Source organism: Hevea brasiliensis, unplaced genomic scaffold (assembly GCF_030052815.1).
Source record: "Hevea brasiliensis isolate MT/VB/25A 57/8 unplaced genomic scaffold, ASM3005281v1 Scaf32, whole genome shotgun sequence".
Lineage (NCBI taxonomy): Eukaryota > Viridiplantae > Streptophyta > Magnoliopsida > Malpighiales > Euphorbiaceae > Hevea > Hevea brasiliensis.
Genome location: NW_026614829.1, coordinates 29,085 through 48,239, shown reverse-complemented (window position 1 = coordinate 48,239; position 19,155 = coordinate 29,085). Strand labels below are relative to the sequence as shown.

Genomic DNA, 19,155 nt, shown 5'->3' with positions numbered 1-19,155 from the left:
TGAAAATGAAAGTAGTGAACTGCATCCTGGAAACCTGAAACCTGCCCTGTCAGGAGCATACTGCAAGTGAAATTATTCATTCTACAACACATTTTGGTGTGCTTGCTTAAAACTTCTGGAATTTAGTCAGTGGGATTTTAAGAAAAATACATATCTAAAAAACATTCTAAATACTTAAACACAGATAAGAAAGTAGATACTTGATAACCAATGAGACATACATATATAGAACAAACGAAAGATTACAAATTCAATACATACAATCGAATTAATTATGATTTCTTTGGTTTGTCAAAGATTGAACGTTTGTGTGTGTTCTTCACCATCTGAATCAGGAGAGGAAATTGGTAGAATACAAAGAAAACAATAGGGATTATGGAAAGAATAGTGACGGGAATAGCGATCCAAGAAAGTCTTTTCTCCAGAATAATAAAAAGGGTGGAACCAAAGGCTATCATCATGGTTACCACAGAGAAGAAAAGAGTGAAAAGGCCCAGAATCAATTTCTTAGGCAAGGACTCGAGGAAATCTATTTCTGCAAAACGTGCTGTGAGAATTCCTAGGAATATTAGTACAGAAGTACTAGAAGAGAAGAGTGATAATGCATTTGAAACTATAAATACCAAGAATGCATCATAGCCTAAGAAAATAGGAAACCCTGTTTTATCGTTCCCTCCTGGAACTGTAAATGCTGTTGTGAACATGACAGTGGCAATGAGAGCAGCGACAACCATACATGATGCTGTGTTGTTCTTCATCCATCTCTCACCTTCTTTTACCAATTCTCTGTGTTCCTTAGTGAATAAAGCAACGGGTGTGAGGCCATTTTCATTGAGTCTTTCTCCAAATTTTGGTGGTACCATGCTCTCTATTTCCTGAAATAATCAAGTATAGTTTTCTCTCATCCAAAGTTCAAGCATTTTTTTTTCATAGGAACTGCTAGCATCAATTATACATAGACCTATTCACAGGCTCAGAGACCTTTTCAAGCCAAGCCTAACTTGTTCCAGTCCAGCCATTGAAAATGTCTATTTGTAAATTGTTACCATTGACACATCTAGATGCTATTGATTGATGTGGACTCCACCACTAAAACTAAGTACAACCCACGTCAATCATTAGCATAAATGAGCATCACTCTCAACCGATATTAGCATTTTTCTTCTTTTTTTATTCTAAATATAAAAATATTTACCTTATACCATTGTAGCTCCCTTTGCATTTGCAGAGCTGCTCCAGGGACTCGATCAAGTTGAAAGGAAGGAGATAACTTGGCAGCCAAATGTAAATAATTGTTTCTAAACACATCACTCTGAATCACAAATGTACGTCTCTTTGCACCCAATCCATAGATTAGGTTGAAGATTTTTTCTTGACGAAGTGTGACTGCATGTGCAAATAGTGTTCTTCCTCTTTTATCAGCTCTCCATATAATTACTGGATTGCATGTGATCAACTCGTTGATAAACTCAAATGAACCACACTTGATTGCATCATAGATCACTTGATCCAAGCCAATATTCTTGAGTTGTTCATTGCTTAATGTTGGGATCTCCTTGACAATGACTTTGAGGAGTTGCAAGGCTTTAGCGTGTTTGAGCTTTAAATCTTTGATGCTTTTAGGGACTAAAATGATTGAATACTATAAATCAATACAACGTAAGCTTTTTTTGATAAGCTTAAAATTTTATTAAAATAGAACTATAGCTAGAAAACTAGCTCTAGAAACCATCTACAAAAGCCATGATCAACGCAACAACTAATCCTAGTAACATGCAGCACAAAATGAGTAGAGAGATCAATACAATAAGTTGAGAAATAAAATGCTACTTTTACCTGCTCTCAGTTTATAGTATACATATAATTTAAAACAGACACACTATTTAAAATTAAAATCACAATGTGGGTTCTATTCAAAAATATAATAAGGCCTGCCTATAAATATGATATGTTGATTACTGAGTGATTGAGTATATACACTTTGATGTAGATAGGAATTTCCAGAAAAAAGTTGTATACAGTGTTGCTTACCAAGAAATTGCAAGAATCTCCAAACAACACGATGTAATAAATTGACCACTGTAGCAATTAAAAGATTGGATTTGCAAAGTTAATTACTGCTACAACAAATCAACAATATCACCACATTAAAATGATTTGAGTATTTAGCACAATATACCTTGTTTTGTTTTGATTTTCCCATAATTTGAGCCTGGACTATTAGACCTTTGGCCATTCTCCTCATCATTAGGCTCCCGAGAGGACATTTCACCAAGACAAGCATTCGGCACACCTTATAATTAATTAAATATATAAATTTCAAGTTAAAATATATAGTTTATATTTCCTCATTATTTCATCAAATTTCTTATCCCAAACATATATATTCTAACACAGTCTTGGAAATATACTTGACCTACGTCCTAACTCTTCAATACCCTACCCCTAAGACACAATTTGAATAGATTTAATTTTGGCTAAGTAATAATTATTGCATGACAACGTGGTTCATTATAGAATAAGATGCAGATATATGAAAAGATTCATCTATTTTGCATAAAGGTCTCACATATTTATATTGTTTCATTTATAATAGACTAGTTTCTTTAAAAAAATCTGGGAGATACATATACTTACATGAGTAGATCCATTGCTTCCAAAATTCAAGCTTACTTCCACTTAAAAATGCCGAAGGTTCATTGGCTAACAATTTGATAGCATAGTTGTTATGAAAATCTTGGGTGTAACCAAGTTGTGGATACTTTTTAAGCAGATCCAATGCTTCATCTATAATTATAATAAAAAAAAAATAAGAATTGAATTGATGAAATAAAAAATAAATTTTTAGAATATATATATATACACGATGAAAAATTTAAATAAATTTTAAATGTTAAGCTTGATCAAAATTGAACTGAATTGAAATTAGAACAAAATTCATAATTGAAATTTATTCTATAGTCTTATCACAATTCACCTAAACTTTGAATATCAGACCAGTGACCATGTCTACATGTTAGTGTGTACACATACCGTACATCTCATTTGTTATAAGGCAATTAAGTTGTGTGGCGCCATTCTTGTCATTAGTTCGAGGTTGAAGAAAATGGATGGGAGTATGCTCAGAAAGATAGCGTATCATTTCCTGTTGACCATATAAAGAAGCTGTGACAAGTGGAATTTGGCCATTGTAATCATTTTTTATGGTAACCAAATCTTGATTCTTTTTCAGCATGACCTTAGCCATATCTATCATTCCATTCAGGGCAGCAAGAGCAAAGGCTGTGTTACCAAAGTTGGTTTTCATTTCCAAATTTTCTTTTGACATAAACTTCACCAGTTCTTCTACAATCTTTTCTCTTTCAGCCAAAACAGCTACATGCAGTGCTGTTTGTCCAATCACTGTTATCTTAGCTCTCAAATCATTGGGATTCCTCTTCAGCAATCCCATCACAGTGTTCAAGTCACCTTGTTCCACTGCCATGTGCAGGCTGCTGTACTCAAGGATGCTTGATGTTGCTGCATCAATTAATATTTAAACATGCAAAAGAGAAATAATTATCACCAAATATATTACATATTAATTCAACCTTAAAAGAAAAAAAAAAGAAAAATTTAAACTAATTATTCTTTTTCTGTTTAAAATTAAGTAAAAGAGTGAAAAAGTCTAAAATTTGGATCTCTTCATTCATTAATTATGTGATTTATCATCTATAGAAGATTTTTTTTTTTTAAAAAGCGATACCTTCTATCATATGATCTATCGGTTATTATTCATTCATAAACTTCATTATATATGTAAAAAAAAATAGAGAAAAGAAAAATGAACCGAACAATGATTAACGGCCATAGCAAAAAGCCAATAGCTGAAAATAAGCTTGCCTACCGTCTAGTTCAAACTTGGAACTGAATTGATCTAATCCAAAACCAAAATTAGATCAAAACTGGCATGAATAAAAGTGGCCTTGAATTGGACTATAACTGTCTAGTCCAATTTCAGGTCAGAATCATATTCTCTTTGAAAAAATGAAAAAAGAAAATTATTATTAGATTTATCAATATCAAATAGGATCAAATTGAAAATAGAAATTTTTTGTTGTTCAATTTATATATATTTTATGTGCGCATAAAATTACCTTCCTCCTTATAACTGGTTACTTCTGATTGCATGTCAGCCAAGTTGTCCCACATACATTTAGCAGAGTCAATATTGGGGAACCTCCTCATCAAATATGAAATGGTATCTTCCTCACAAGAAATTTGAATGGCATGCAAAGCCAAAGCATTCTTCTTCATCCAATCCTTGTAGTTGCGATCTATTTCTTCGGGCTTAGGTTCATCTCCAGAGACTACTCCCCATAAGCCTTGCCCAATAAGGTAGTTTTTCAAGCACTCCTTCCAGGTTTCTAAATTGTCTTCTGTTCTTTTCTCATTGACGATATCATCACCTCCACTTGTTTTGGTAATCGCCATGCCTACCTTGACATTAAAACAAGAGGTTACATAAAATAAGAATTGAAACAATAATAAAGAAAATTTACCCTTAACTAAAAATGCACTCAATAGCATACCAAATTAATTTGGAGCTCACTTGGAGTTGTTAATTGCCTTTTGGATATTATGCGCTAACCATGCATTGAGCACAATTAGTTCATTATTATATACATATTTAGTTCTAATTAACAATCCATTGATACTTTTCCCCCACAAGCAATGAAAGCATTTTTCTTTTCATACGAATTGTGAAGAATTTGTTAAGGAAAATTTTACAATTTGGTCCTTGAATTTTGCCCTATATTGCACTTTACTCCTTAGATTTTGGAAAATTAGTTATTTAGTTTTTAAATTTCACACTAAGTTATATTTTAGTCCCTAAATTTTGAAAAATGAATTATTTAGCTCCTTTAATTTTAATATATAGAATAATTTAGTTCTTGTAATTTTAATATTTATAATAATTTCATCCATTGATAAAATGACTAATTATCCTATATATTAAAATTACAGGGACTAAATAATCTATTTTTCAAAATTCAAAGATTAAAGTGTAATATAGTATAAAATTGATAGACTAAATAATTAATTTTTTAAAATCAAGGGACTAAAGTATAATATAAAATAAAATTCAGGGACCAAATTTCAAATTTCCAAATTATTAAATCCACTTTTACTTTTTCATAATTCTTTCTATGTTTTGTTACTTAAACTAATAGGTTCTTTTCTTCATAATCATTCAATCATCTTTTAATTAGGTATCTAATGCATTATGTGTCCGAGATAAGTATTATTCCCCCCTTTTTCTTTACTATTTTGAGAAGTTATGCAATGGCTAAAAGTAAAGGATCATCCAAATTAATTTTGATCCAAATTAATTAAAACATCAGGAAAATGAATTTTAATCTTTAATTTTTATTTTAATTCTAACTTTAATTTTAATTTTAATTTTACTATTTCATCCCTTCAAAATTATCATGATTTTGAGGTGTGGTCTATTTCCATCATTGATCTTAGGTGCGTATCCATTTCTATTTAACAAAAAAAAATCATCACTCCATTGTCACAGTCTTGATTATACCAACTTTCCAATCCATCTGCTCACTTTCTCCCTTGAATGCTATATTCTTCGTCTCCCTCCATTCCCCACCCTCACTTAAGCCCTTTCATCGACGCCACACAAAGCCGCCATTTCCCTTCACCGTCGACCAGAATCGCCCAAGACCAGCACCTCCACAGTACCTACCTACTCACCCATTTCCTCAAGCTCGTCCCCGAGATCATACTCACCTATCCAAACCCACCTAAACAAACCTAGCTCTCGACGCTCACAGACAGCACCCTAACCTCCAAATGAACACTCCAACGTCGCCTATATTTGTCACATAAGCACATCACTCACCGAGCCCAACTCCATTTCAATGAAGGTAAACTAATTGTTTTTTTTTTTCTATTTAAAATTAAATACAGATAATGAAAAAGTCTGGACTTCGAGTCTTTTATATTTGTTAATTATGAGAAAGAGAGTTATTAAAAATAAGTAAAAAATATTTACCTTCTATTCTATAATTCATGAGTTATTATTTGTCTCTATCATAAAAAAAAAATGGAGAAAAGGAAAATTAACTGAACAATAATTAATAACAGTCAAATATTAGTGATTAACGGTCAGTAATTGTTTTGCTTATGGCTGAAGACAAGCTTGCCTACGGTCTAGTTTAGGCTTAGGAACCGAACTGATCTAATCCAAATCCAAAATTAGGTTGAAACTGGCATGAATGAAGCAGCCTTGAATTAGATAAAACCGACTAGTTTGATTCAGACCAAAATCATATTCTCTTTAGGAAAAGAAAACCAAAAATAAAAATAATAATCCATCTTCTTACAAGTTAATTCAACGCTTTGAATTTTAACAGAAGCGATCAAAATTTTAAAATGTCAAAAAATTTTATCTAAAATTAAAATTGAATTTGGAGAAGTGTGCCATATCTCATGTGACATTCTGGCTGACATTTTTTTACTCTCATCTATAAACGCAATATATATATATATTCAAAATGATTGGATAATATTATTTTCATAAAAAAAATATTAATAATTTAAATAATTACCCTTTTTTGGAAATCTAAAGAAATGAATATGAAAGTAATAAATAGCTGGTTTAGTTAAAAATGAGGTGATAATATTAGTTCAAAAAAATTATATAAATATTTATTATATTTTACAAAGAAAAAGGGTAAAATTAGAAAAAAAAAATAGTTAATTCTCTTTGGTATTATAAATGTGACAGATAATTTTGAACAAAATAAAAAAAAAAATTATGGCTATCATTTGTGAACCAAAGAGTATCATAAATAAGTAAGTCTCACTTGACATATAGATAATAATAATAATAATAATAAAAGGTAACCCTAGTTAACTATAGTTAACTATATAACTAAAGAGTAATAACGTAAATTGAGAAAGTTAAACACTAACTTTAAGACAAACCAAACAAATTAACTAAAACATATTCTGAAACATCTCCCATATCTAAAGGATTGCAACAAAATTTAACTAGAAATAAGGTAAATATTTAATAAAAAACAATGATTTCCAAAACTCTAGTGTTTTCAAAAGGATTAAAATGTGTACACAAAGAGGGAAAAGAAGTAACAGAGAAAAGACGCACTTATATGTTCGAAAATGAGTTTACCAATTCTAATATCACAGCAGCAGTAAGAATTCAAATTGTCCAGGCATAATAAAAATTCAAAAACAAGGCAAAACATCTCCAAATAAGATTTGGCACATTCCCAAATGGTTCAGCAGTGGAAAGGACTTCAGCATTAGCAGAAGGTGCAGAAGCTAAAGCCTAGGCTTGATGTGCATAATCTCCTCGCCAACTGGTTCTCTGGAATGTCTCCTCTTCTATAGTGAAATGCCTTAGTCCTAGTTTAATTTAAGGATTGCAAATGAGAGTAAGCAATACAATTTTTTAAATTAACAACAATTAATTATTTTTTAATTTTAGTTTAGCTGTTGATTGTGGATAGTATGCTTATGTTGCTCAAGAGTCCCACAAGATAATATTAAAATAATCCACCTAATATGCTAGGTTAGCTTTTCCAAGATTTAATTCAAAAATTAGATAAAATTTTTGTTATTTTAAAATTTTAATTGATTCTCTCAAGATTTAAAATATTTAATTAAATTACGAAAACACAAAAAAGATTTGATTTTTTTAGGTCAGTAGGCCTGTATGCATGTGTGCGCGTTCGTGCACACACATAAAATTACCTTCTTCCTTATAACTGGTTACTTTCGATTGCAATTTCAGCCAATTTTTCCCGCACAAATTTAGGAGAGGCAACATTAGGCAACCTCTTTTTGAAATGGTATCTTCCTCATAAGAAATTTGAATGGCATGCAAAGCCAAAGCATTCTTCTATTTGTTCTGGTTTAGGTTCATCGCCAGAGACTACTCCCCGTAAGCCTCGCCCTATTAGGTAGTTTTTCAAGCACTCTTTTCAGCTATCAAAATTCTTTTATTCTTTTCCCATTGACGATACCATCAGCTGCACTCTTATTGGCAATTGCCATGCCTACCTTGACATTAAAACTAGAGGTTACATATAGTAACATTTGAAACAATAATAAAGAAAGCATTTAAAGAAAATCTACCCAAGAATCAAATCTCAAATTAAAAATCCACTCAATAGCATACCCAATTTGGAGCTCGCTTGGAGATAAGGTTTCAAGTGCTAAACAGCTAAATGCCTTTGGATATAATGCATTAACCACTAAGCACTATTGGTTCATTTATATATACATATTTAGTTCCATTGATACCTTTCTCCATAAGTAATTAAAACAATTTTCTTTTCGTAACTGTCCATTTTATTACTTTTTTAAAGGTTATTTAAAGTAATAGGTTATTTTCTTCATCATTCATTCATCTTGTAATTAAATGTCTAATCCAAGATAAGTATTTTTGTTTCCCTTTACTCTTTAGTATTTTAAGCTGAGGATCCAGAGGTTAAAAAGTAAAAGAGGATCCAAATTAAAACATTAAAAAATTAATTTGAAGCCCAAAACACTTAAAAAACAAAAAGGAAAACTGAAAATAAAATTTTCTTTTATTGCAGGCACTGTTCATGCGGGTCCCCACCTCACCTTCAGCACATGGGTCATGGTCACAAACCATGGATCAGTTGGCTGAAGGTTGCATCATGGATCTAGGGTGTTGGTGACTTCACAGGAAGCCGCTACAAGCTAAGAGGGTTGCTGGCATTGGGCGAATTGAAGCCCGTAGCTTTGAACCTCAAAAACTTTGATTTTTTTTTCTCTCTCTCAATCGTCGTCTGAAATGGAGGCTAATGGGAGGGGTTATCGGCCGCTGGAGAAAATGAGGAAGTGCTGCATTTCATAACCTACCAGTGGGAGCCATCATCGTTATATAAAATGCCTAAACTATAGAGCTGTAGTTCTTGAATTTGAACCCCAGTTGAGCCTATTGTCTAGGGCAGAATAATGTAGAAAATGACCTGGAAGTTCTTTTCCTGTTTCAGTTGCTTCAGGTTTTCCTATTATCATTGCCCTGCTTTGTCAAGTTAGTCTTTCTTCAATCCTATACAACCATTTGATTGTTGTGTAGTTCTATGAACTTTGTCTTAATGTTTATACATTCTTATACTAAATATGAAGTTTTAAAACTTTGAAGAATTTGCTACTGAAAATTAAAGTAGTGAACTGCATCCTGGAAACCTGAAACCTGCTCTATCAGGATCTTACTGCAAGTGAACTTATTCATTCTACAGCACATTTTGGTCTTCTTGTTTAAAAAGTTGTAGAATTTAATATATGGGATTTTGAGAAAAATACATATCTAAAAGACATTATAAAAACTTAAGACATAGATAAGAAAGTAGACACTTGATAACCGATGAGACATACATATATAGAACAATCTAAAGAGTGGAAATCCAATACATACAATCAAATTAATTATGTTTTTTTTGGCTTGTCAAAGAAGGAAAGTTTGTGTGTGTTAATGACCATCCGAATCAGAAGAGGAAATTGGTAGAATACAAAGAAAAAAATAGGGATTATGGAAAGAACAGTGACAGGAATAGCAATCCAAGAAAGTCTTTTCTGCAGGAGAATAAAAATGGTGGAACCAAAGGCTATCATCATGGTTACCACAGAGAAGAAAAGAGTGAACAGACCAAGAATCAATTTCTTTGGCAAGGACTTGAGGAAATCTTTTTCTGCAAAACGAGCAGTGAGAATTCCAAGGAATATTAGCACAGAAGTACTGGAAGAGAAGAGTGATAATGCATTTGAAACGATAAATACCAAGAATGCATCATAGCCTAAGAAATTAGGAAACCCTGTTTGGTCATTGCCTCCTGGAACTGTAAATGCTGTTGTGAACATGACAGTGGCAATAAGAGCAGCCACAACCATACAAGATGCTGTGTTGTTCTTCATCCATCTCTCACCTTCTTTTACCAATTCTTTGTGTTCCTTGCTGAATAAAGCATCGGGTGTTAGGCCATTTTCATCGAGTCTTTCTCCATATTTTGGTGGTACCATGCTCTCTATTTTCTAAAATAATTAAGTAAAGTTTAGTTTTCTATCATTCCAAAGTTTCGATTTTTTTTTCCCTTAAGAACTGCTAGCATCAATCGGAGATAGAACTGTTCACAGGCTCATACAACCACCTTTTCAGGCCAAGCCTAACTTGGGTCCAATAAAGCCATTGAACAAGTCTGTTTGTGAAAGCTACGACTGATACATCTAGATGCTATTGATTGATGTGGAGTCCACCATTTAAAATCAAGTAGAGCCCATATCAATCAATGGCGCAAGTGCATCTCTAGCAACTGATACCAGCATTTTTCTTCGTTTTTGTTCTGAGTACAAAAATGATTACCTTAAACCATTGTAGTTCCCATTGCATTTGCAGAGCTGCACCTGGGACTCGATCAAGTTGAAAGGAAGGAGACAACTTTGCAGCCAAATGTAAATAATTGTTTTTAAACACATCGAGCATAATCAAAATACGTCTCCTTGAACCAAATCTATAGATTAGGTTGAAGATTTTTTCTTGACGAAGTGTGATTGCATGTGCAAATAGTGTTCTTCCCTTTTTATCAACTCTCCATATAATTACTGCATTGCATGTCAGTAACTCTTCAATAAACTCAAATGAACCACACTTGATTGCATCATAGATTACTTGATCCAACCCAATATTCCTGAGTTGTTCCTCACTTAATGTTGGAATCTCCTTGAGAATGAATTTCAGGAGTTGCAAGGCTTTAGCATGTCTCATCTTTAAATCTTTGATGCTTTTAGGGACTGAAATAAATCAATACAATAAAAGCTGAGAAATTTTTGTGTTTTTGATGAACTATAAGTTAAGAGTTTGAAACATAAATCCTTAACTATACCGAATGTATTCATCAATCCAAACTAAAATTGACACAATATTTAAAATCATTATGAATCCTATCTAAAAATATAATAATGCCTGCTTACAAACATAGTGTGTTGATTTCTTATTGATTGGGTGTATACACCCTGGGGTTAATACGAATTTTTCAAAAAGAAGTATATATGTATATATATAAAGTGATGTTGCTTACCAAGAAATTGCAAGAATCTCCCAACAAGACAATGTAATAAATTGACAACTGTAACCATTAAAAGATTGGATTTGTTCACTTCATTAACCAAATCAACAAAACAAGAAAAAAAAAAAGAGATTTGAGTATTTAGCATAATATACCTTTATTTCTTTTGATTTTCCCATGATTTGATTCTGAATTATACGACCTTTGACAATTCTCCTCATCATTAGGCTCTTGAGAAGACATTTCACCAGGATGAACATTGGGCACACCTGGTAATCAATTAAATATATTGAAATTAAAATAGTTTAGATTTCCTCATTATTTCATCAAGTTTCTTTCACAAACATATGCATTTCTAATAGCTAAACTTAAAGACACAGTCTTGGAAATATACTTGACCTAACTCGTCAAAACCCTATCCCTAAGAAACATTTTGAATAGATTTAATTTTGGCCAAGTAATAATTATTGCATGGCAGCACATCAATTATAGACGCATATATGACGAGACACATTAGCACATGCATGTACTTACATGAATAGAGCCATTGCTTCCAAAATCCAAGCTTACTTCCACTTAAAAATGCTGAAGGTTCATTAGCCAACAATTTGATAGCATAGTTCTGATGAATATCCTCAGCGTAACCAAGTTGCGGATACTTTTTGAGTAGATCCAATGCTTTATCTATAGTAATAATTAAACAACAAAAAGTTGAATTGATAAAATAGAAAATAACTTTTTAAAAATTATATATATATATACACACACACTAGGCCACAGACTTGTTCCAATTTGAATCAGTTTGAAACCATTGGTTCAAGGTGTACTAAAAAGATGAACTTGAACCGACTATTAAACCCTCTAAGGTTTCAGTTCTGGTTCAAATCCAATCGTTGAAATTACTTTTCAGAATTTTTTTAACCTTTCAAATGTAAAACAAAAAAAAAATTGGCTTTCCTCAAAATTGAACGGAACAGTTTCAATTCAAATTTGGTTCAATTCATTCATGATTTGTGTCAAATACGAGTGTGACTGATTTCGGTTTAGTTTAAACCGGTCCAAATCCGATTTGAACAGGCTGATGGCTAGGTCTTTATATATGTCTGTATACATACCGTACATATCATTAGTGCTTAGAAAATTAAGGTGTGTGGCGCCGTTCTTGTCATTGGTTCGAGGTCCAAGAAAATCGATGGGAGTTTGCTGAGAAAGATAGTTTATCATTTCTTGATGACCATATAAAGAAGCCATAACAAGTGGAATTTGGCCATTGTTATCATTTTTTATGGTAACCAAATCCTCATTCTTTTGCAGCATGACCTTTGCAATATCTACCAATCCATTCAACGGAGCAAGAGAAAAGGCTGTGTTGCCGAAATTGGTTTTGATTTCCAAATCTTCTTTTCACACCAACTTCACGAGTTCTTCCACAATCTTTTGATTTCCACCCAAAACAGCTAGATGAAGTGCAGTTTGTCCAATTACTGTTATCTTTGCACTCACATCATTGGGATTTCTTTTCAGCAACCCTTTCACAGTGTTCAAGTCACCTTTTTCAACTGCCATGCACAGGCTGCTGTGCTGGAGGATGCTTGATGTTGCTGCAACAATTAATATTTTTTAGACAAAGATATCCAATTATTTGATGATGTGGGGATAGAGATAAATATCACTGTACATATTAATTCATCCTTAAAAAAAAAGGAAAATGCTAATCAAAGATAAACTAATTGATTTTTTTTTCTATTTAAATGAAGTCGGGGTGGAAAAATTTTGAATTTAAGTTTCTTTGGTCTCTCTATTTATTAAATGTGAGATTTATCAGATTTATAAAAAGAGTTGTTAAAAAAAATAAACTACCTTCCATTATAAAACTCCATTTAATAAAAAGAAAAAAATATAGAGAAAAAGAAAGTGAGCAAGATAATAATAATAATGCTCAATAATTGAAAGCCAAAAGCTGATAGCTAAAAATAAGTTTGGCCACGGTCTATCTGGACTGTTCTAATTAAGAATCAAAATCAAATAGAAACTAGCATGAATGAAATCGTCCTTAAATCAGATTAGAACCATTTGGTCTGATTTCAAGTCAAAGTCAAATTTTCTTTTATAAAAAAAGAAAAATTAGAAACAGAATTAATCTTTAGATTTTATTAAAATCAGACCCAATTGAAAATCAAATGTAAACCAGAGAGATCAAATGGTTCAATCCTGATCCCATTGAATCAGTGAATTAAAATTGACCCAGACTGAACTGGCAGCCAGGATTTCATATATATATATATACACACACACAGAGACACATAAAATTACCATCTTCGGAACTGTTTACTCTCAGGTCCATTTCAGCCAAGTGTTCCCACACCAATTTGGCAGAGTCAACTTTGGTGGGGAACTTATTTATCAAATTAGAAATGGTATCTTCCTCACAAGAAATTTGAATGGCATGTAAAGCCAAAGCATTCTTCTTCATCCAATCCTTGTAGTTATTGCGATCTATTTCTTCTGGTTTAGGTTCATCTTCACATACTACTCCCCATAAACCTTTCCCTATTAGGTAGTTTTTCAAGCACTCCTTCCAGCTATCAAAGTTAGCTTCTGTTCTTCTCTCATTGACTATGCCATCAGCTGCACTTGTATTGGTAATTGCCATGCCTACCTTGAAATTAAAACAAGAGGTTGAACAAAGTTACATAAAATAAGATTTTAATCAATATAACTGATAATAGAATTAAAAATCTCTAATAAATTTAGAATTATCAAAACTTGTGCTTTACTCAAACTGTAAAATATATTTCAGTTTACATAGAAAAAGATTTGAATAATAATAAATAATATATTTGAAGAAAATATACTAAGAATAAAATCTAAAACTAAAAATGCACATAGCGTACCAATTTAGAAGCTAACTCGGAGTTGTTAAGCTTAGGGGTGTGCAAACGGTCGGTTCGGTTCCGAACCGAACCGAACCGATAAAACCGAAAATTAAAAATAAAAAATTTTAAAAATTGAATCGAACCGATTGATAAGAGAAAATCGAATCGAATCGAACCGATAAATATCGGTTCGGTTCGGTTTTAAACCGATCAAACAGAAATTTATAAAATTTCATATTTTTAACATTAAATCTAAATAATAAAAACATAAAAACAAAAAAATTAGAAATCAAAACTAAAAAATCTTAAGGTTCGGTTCGATTTTCTTTGATTTCAGTTCTGTTCGATTCGGTTCGATTCAATTTGATTCGATTTTTTTGATTTCCTATATATATTAATAATTTTGGTTCGGTTCTGTTTTTTTTTTATTTTTTATGAAAATAATCGAACAGAACCGATTAACCGAAATTATCAAAATTATAAACCGAACTGAACCGATTAAATTTTAAAATCGAAACGATTGAACCGAATTAATCGGTTCGGTTCGGTTTTTCGGTTTAAACCGAAAACTGCTCTCCCCTAGTTAAGCTTGGGGTGGTAAACAGTTAATTGCCTTTGGATATTATGCACTAACCACTATGCACAATTAGTTCATTTATATTTAGTTCAAATTAACAATATAAATGAATAGGATTGCGAAGAATTTATCGGTTCTTCGCCTATGTTTTTTCAATTTATTCTTTCTATATTTCATCACTTTTTTAAAGGTTATTTAAAGTAATAGGTTCCTTGGTCTTTGGAGTAGCCGGTTGGCCAAGTCTTTGTCGGAGGTGTTCTTGCTGAATTTTTCTAATTTTCTCGTCAAATTATCGTGCTTATTAAAAAAACGTATGTCCTCCACTCCCTTGCTCCATCACCATCTACATAACTATTCCTTGGAACAAACTGCAACATATTCAGTCTTTTCTAAGTAAATGTTAAGAGCTATCGATTATGAATCACAAAATATTATTTTTTTATTAATTAAAAAATTCTAATAAATATCAAATTAGAGAGGGAAAATATATATTTTTTTAATTTGATAAATATGACGTCACTATAAATAATTTAAAAATTAGCTATTGAAAATCACAAGTGATATTACTCCCTAAAAATATATATATAAACATATATGCACTTGACTCAGTAATTTAGATTTTCAGATAACCCATAAGCCTAATTATATCTAATGGTTTAGCCATGTTTAGTCAGTTCAATCATTGTAATACTTATTTAATAAAAAAAAGAATATTAATTAAAAATAAGCAATATTAGTAGGATTGCCAAATATAACAATGCTTATAATTATACATTATAAATAAAAATATAATCTTATAATTATATTAGCTAATAATATTCGTATAATTATATATTTGACTTATAATAATTAACCATTGTCTATATTCTATATAAAGAGATCAAATCATTTATGGAGGTATATTCTTTTTTCCTAATCAATCAAATACAATGTTCTCTCATACTAGCTCTATGTGATGCTTCTCACCCGTCTGCTATATAGCCGAGCAAGAAGTGCCACATTCGGTGCTGGAGCACCCTATCTTGTCATGTCTATTGTAAATTTTAATGTCATTTAAATCAGGTAATTTATGTATAGATTTTTTTTTATATTTTATTTTTGTGAAGACCAGGACAGATCCTTCTCTGTTTTATTAGCATCTGGCGAGTTCCACTATTACCTCTTAACATATTCATAGTCATCTCACATATTTTCATATCATATTCTCTTTTATCATATCATTCACAACTATTTATGAGATCTCAAAATGAAGTATCATCTATTGCATTCATATAGAAATTCATAGATAATAAATTACAAGTTTTAATTTCAATCTCAAAGTTTAATTATAAGTCCAAAATGAAATACATCATGACTAGACATAATGAATTAAAATACTAGTCTATACAGGGGCCCTACCAAAATACAAAAGACTGGTGAGGTGACTCTGGACAGTGGCAGATATGGTCGAAACTCTGTCCGAACACTACTGTGGCGACTGCTGCTATGATGGCTACTGATCTCCAGTACCTACGCGATGGAAAACCAACGTGCTAAGCATAACGCTTAGTGGTGCATAATTTATAATAACAATAATTTAATAATTGAAATAATAATTACAATTCGTAATTTCTGGGTCTTTTACATTTTTTTTATTACACTTTGGAAACAATTAACATTATCGGGATCTTTTATGATTACTTATTGTATTTTAAGTCTCAATTAATTTTTATCAGTGCCCAAGAAACCTATAATAAATTATAAAAGCTGGATGCACGGGTGTATACTGGTTAGACAGCCATATGTCTATCCAGTATACGTCTATCAGGCACGAGGCCAACTGTCGGGCACGAGACCCGCTGTCAGGCTTGTAAAGCCTGAAATAAAGTAGGCACAATGGCTAGTAAGTAGGCATATAGCCTATAGAACAATCATACCAGACATATATGTCAGTTCATGATTTTCTCGGTAGGCAGTATTGCTATCTGTAGTCCCTAATTGGTATACCAATTTATCCAAACTAAATAAATAAGTCTAGGTATACTATGGGCAATTAAATATTTTTTTATTATTTTAGCACTATTCACTGTTACTATTTTCTGGTACTGTTCATTGGTACCATTAATTTCATATTAATAGGACATTAGTCCCAATTTACATATTCATATTATTTTTAATAGTTAATTATCCTCATGAGTATTTTAATTATCATATATAATATTTTTTCCCATGAACCTTTCTTTAGATTCATTTTGATGTGTTATTTTTATCTAGGAATTTGACTAGGTTAGGATGTCTATTTGGTCACACTTCCTTCATAACAAATGCTCCTCTATGTTTAAACTTGAATTTCTGTTTTTGAATCACTGAATTTGGGGTTATAGAACTCAAGTTATGGTCAAAATAGCATAATTGGTCCCTTTGTCTCTAAGCTGTCCAGAATTTACAATTTCTGGTCAATAAAATTTGACCAGTCATTTGATCATTTTATGGTCATTTTTAAACTTAGGTTCCTCCACAAGATATGTTCCTCTATGTCTTAGGGACTCCCAGGTACAATTTCATAATTTTTCAAGCTTGGTATAGTGAGTTATAGTCAATGTATTAACCTGGACTCTTAGTCCTATAAGGGCAATAACCAACTTCAGGGCAGTATGTTTGACCCTCTTTTTAGGGTCTTTACACTTAGAATTTGGCAAAGGTGTCTAAATCAATGTTGTAGCCCTAAGTATCATGTTTCCAGATCATATTGGCACATCTAAAATGGAATTTCTTAGTGGGAGTTATATCCAAATGAACACATGGGTATCAAATGGCATTCTGAGTTCAACTTAACATTTTCCAGATTTCAATTCCTAACTTTGGCTAATATTTTCCCTAGGATGCAATAGTTTCTAGAGCTTGGTCAAAACATAAAAATTGTTGTGCTATGTCTTATAAAACTTTTAGCACTAGTTTCACTCCATTTGCAGCTTTGGAGACCAAGTTATAATATTTTTTCCAAAACTGGTCAAGCATACCAAAGGAACAGTATTTTGGACAATTTCTGGGTTGGCAGTTTTAGTGACTCAATTTGTACTAACAATTTGATTTGGTTAAAAGCAAAACTGGGTCAAGTGGTCTTTATATTGGCACATCTAATATCATGTTTCCAGATCATATTGGCACATCTAAAATGGAATTTCTTAGTGGGAGTTATATCCAAATGAACACACGGGTATCAAATGGCATTCTGAGTTCAACTTAACATTTTCCAGATTTCAATTCCTAACTTTGGCTAATATTTTCCCTAGGATGCAATAGTTTCTAGAGCTTGGTCAAAACATAAAAATTGTTGTGCTATGTCTTATAAAACTTTTGGCACTAGTTTCACTCCATTTGCAGCTTTGGAGACCAACTTATAATATTTTTTCCAAAACTGGTCAAGCATACCAAAGGAACAATATTTTGGACAATTTCTGGGTTGGCAGTTTTAGTGACTCAATTTGTACTAACAATTTGATTTGGTTAAAAGCAAAACTGGGTCAAGTGGTCTTCATGAAAAGTGTAGCCCTGTGTCTAAGCTTTCCATTGATGAAAGTTTAGGTCATTTGGATCAGTATAGAGAGAGTTATGACCAAATGAACACGTACTGTTCATTTGGTCATTTTCTAGGTTGGCAGTTTTAGTGACTGAATTTGTGCTAATAATTTGATTTGATTAAAGGCAAAACTGGGTTAAGTGGTCTTCATGAAAAGTGTAGCTCTATTCTAAGCTTTCTATTGATGAAATTTTAGGTCATTTGGACCAGTATAGAGAGAGTTATGACCAAATGAACATGTACTATTTATTTGGTCATTTTCTGGGTTGACAGTTTTAGTGACTGAATTTGTGCTAACAATTTGATTTGGTTAAAGGAAAAACTGGGTCAAGTGGTCTTCATGAAAAGTGTAGCCCTATGTCTAAGCTTTCCATTGATGAAATTTTAGGTCATTTGGACTAGTATAGAGAGACTTATGACTAAATGAACATATACTATTCATTTGGTCATTTTCTGGGTTTGGTGCAAGGTAATCTGGATTTGGGCAGTATTTAGGTCAAGTTTTGGACAGAATTTGGGCATAGTTTCTTCATGGAAAATGAGCTATGTTGAGTCTAATTTCACCTCCAATTGGCCTCATACCAATTGGAGTCGCACATTTTCAGTTATGGGTCAATAAATCCACTGGACTCATTGAGTCCAAACCTGCAGAAAATTGAATACTCCCAATATCTCAATTCCTCCAACTTCCTTACCTCAATTTGCATGCAATACACTTCTATAAGTAACAATCTGAACTCAATAGGTCAATTTCAACATTTTACACAAAGTCCTCATTAATTTACACAAACACTACACAATCAAACTCCCAACCATTTCAACTCATTACACATTCTCATGAAACCATTTTTCATCACTTAAAAGCAACAAATCTCAAGTTCCATGGCTGCCAAAAATTCAAGGGTTCTTTTGATACGGTGTCCGCAAGTGCACGGGTCACAGTAGTATAGTTTTAAAAATTGATATCGATCCCACAGGGAATTGTGCTTAAATTGGAAATAAAAGTATAAGCAAATTAGAATGACAAAA

The 19,155-nt window shown here is 32.1% G+C and overlaps 1 protein-coding gene and 1 pseudogene across 1 annotated transcript; both read right to left on the bottom strand.

The window, feature by feature from the left end:
* Positions 1-272: 272 nt before the first annotated feature.
* Positions 273-4,473, bottom strand: LOC131177067 (ankyrin repeat-containing protein ITN1-like). The gene is made up of 5 exons (XM_058142062.1): positions 4,137-4,473; positions 3,022-3,519; positions 2,638-2,787; positions 1,196-1,626; positions 273-875 (listed from the first exon to the last, which is right to left on the bottom strand). The coding sequence occupies exons 1-5, from the start codon at positions 4,471-4,473 to the stop codon at positions 273-275; spliced, it is 2,019 nt and encodes a 672-aa protein (XP_057998045.1).
* Positions 4,474-9,480: 5,007 nt separating this feature from the next.
* LOC110637959 (uncharacterized) lies at positions 9,481-13,767 on the bottom strand (annotated as a pseudogene).
* Positions 13,768-19,155: the final 5,388 nt, after the last annotated feature.

Excerpts from the sequence above, each read along its gene's own strand:
- LOC131177067 (XM_058142062.1), bottom strand. The coding sequence starts at position 4,473 with ATGGCGATTACCAAAACAAGTGGAGGTGATGATATCGTCAATGAGAAA. Across the intron at positions 3,520-4,136 it reads AACCAGTTATAAGGAGGAAG|CAACATCAAGCATCCTTGAG; the intron begins GTAATTTTATGC and ends TAATTGATGCAG. Across the intron at positions 2,788-3,021 it reads GATGTACGGTATGTGTACAC|ATGAAGCATTGGATCTGCTT; the intron begins ACTAACATGTAG and ends TTATAATTATAG.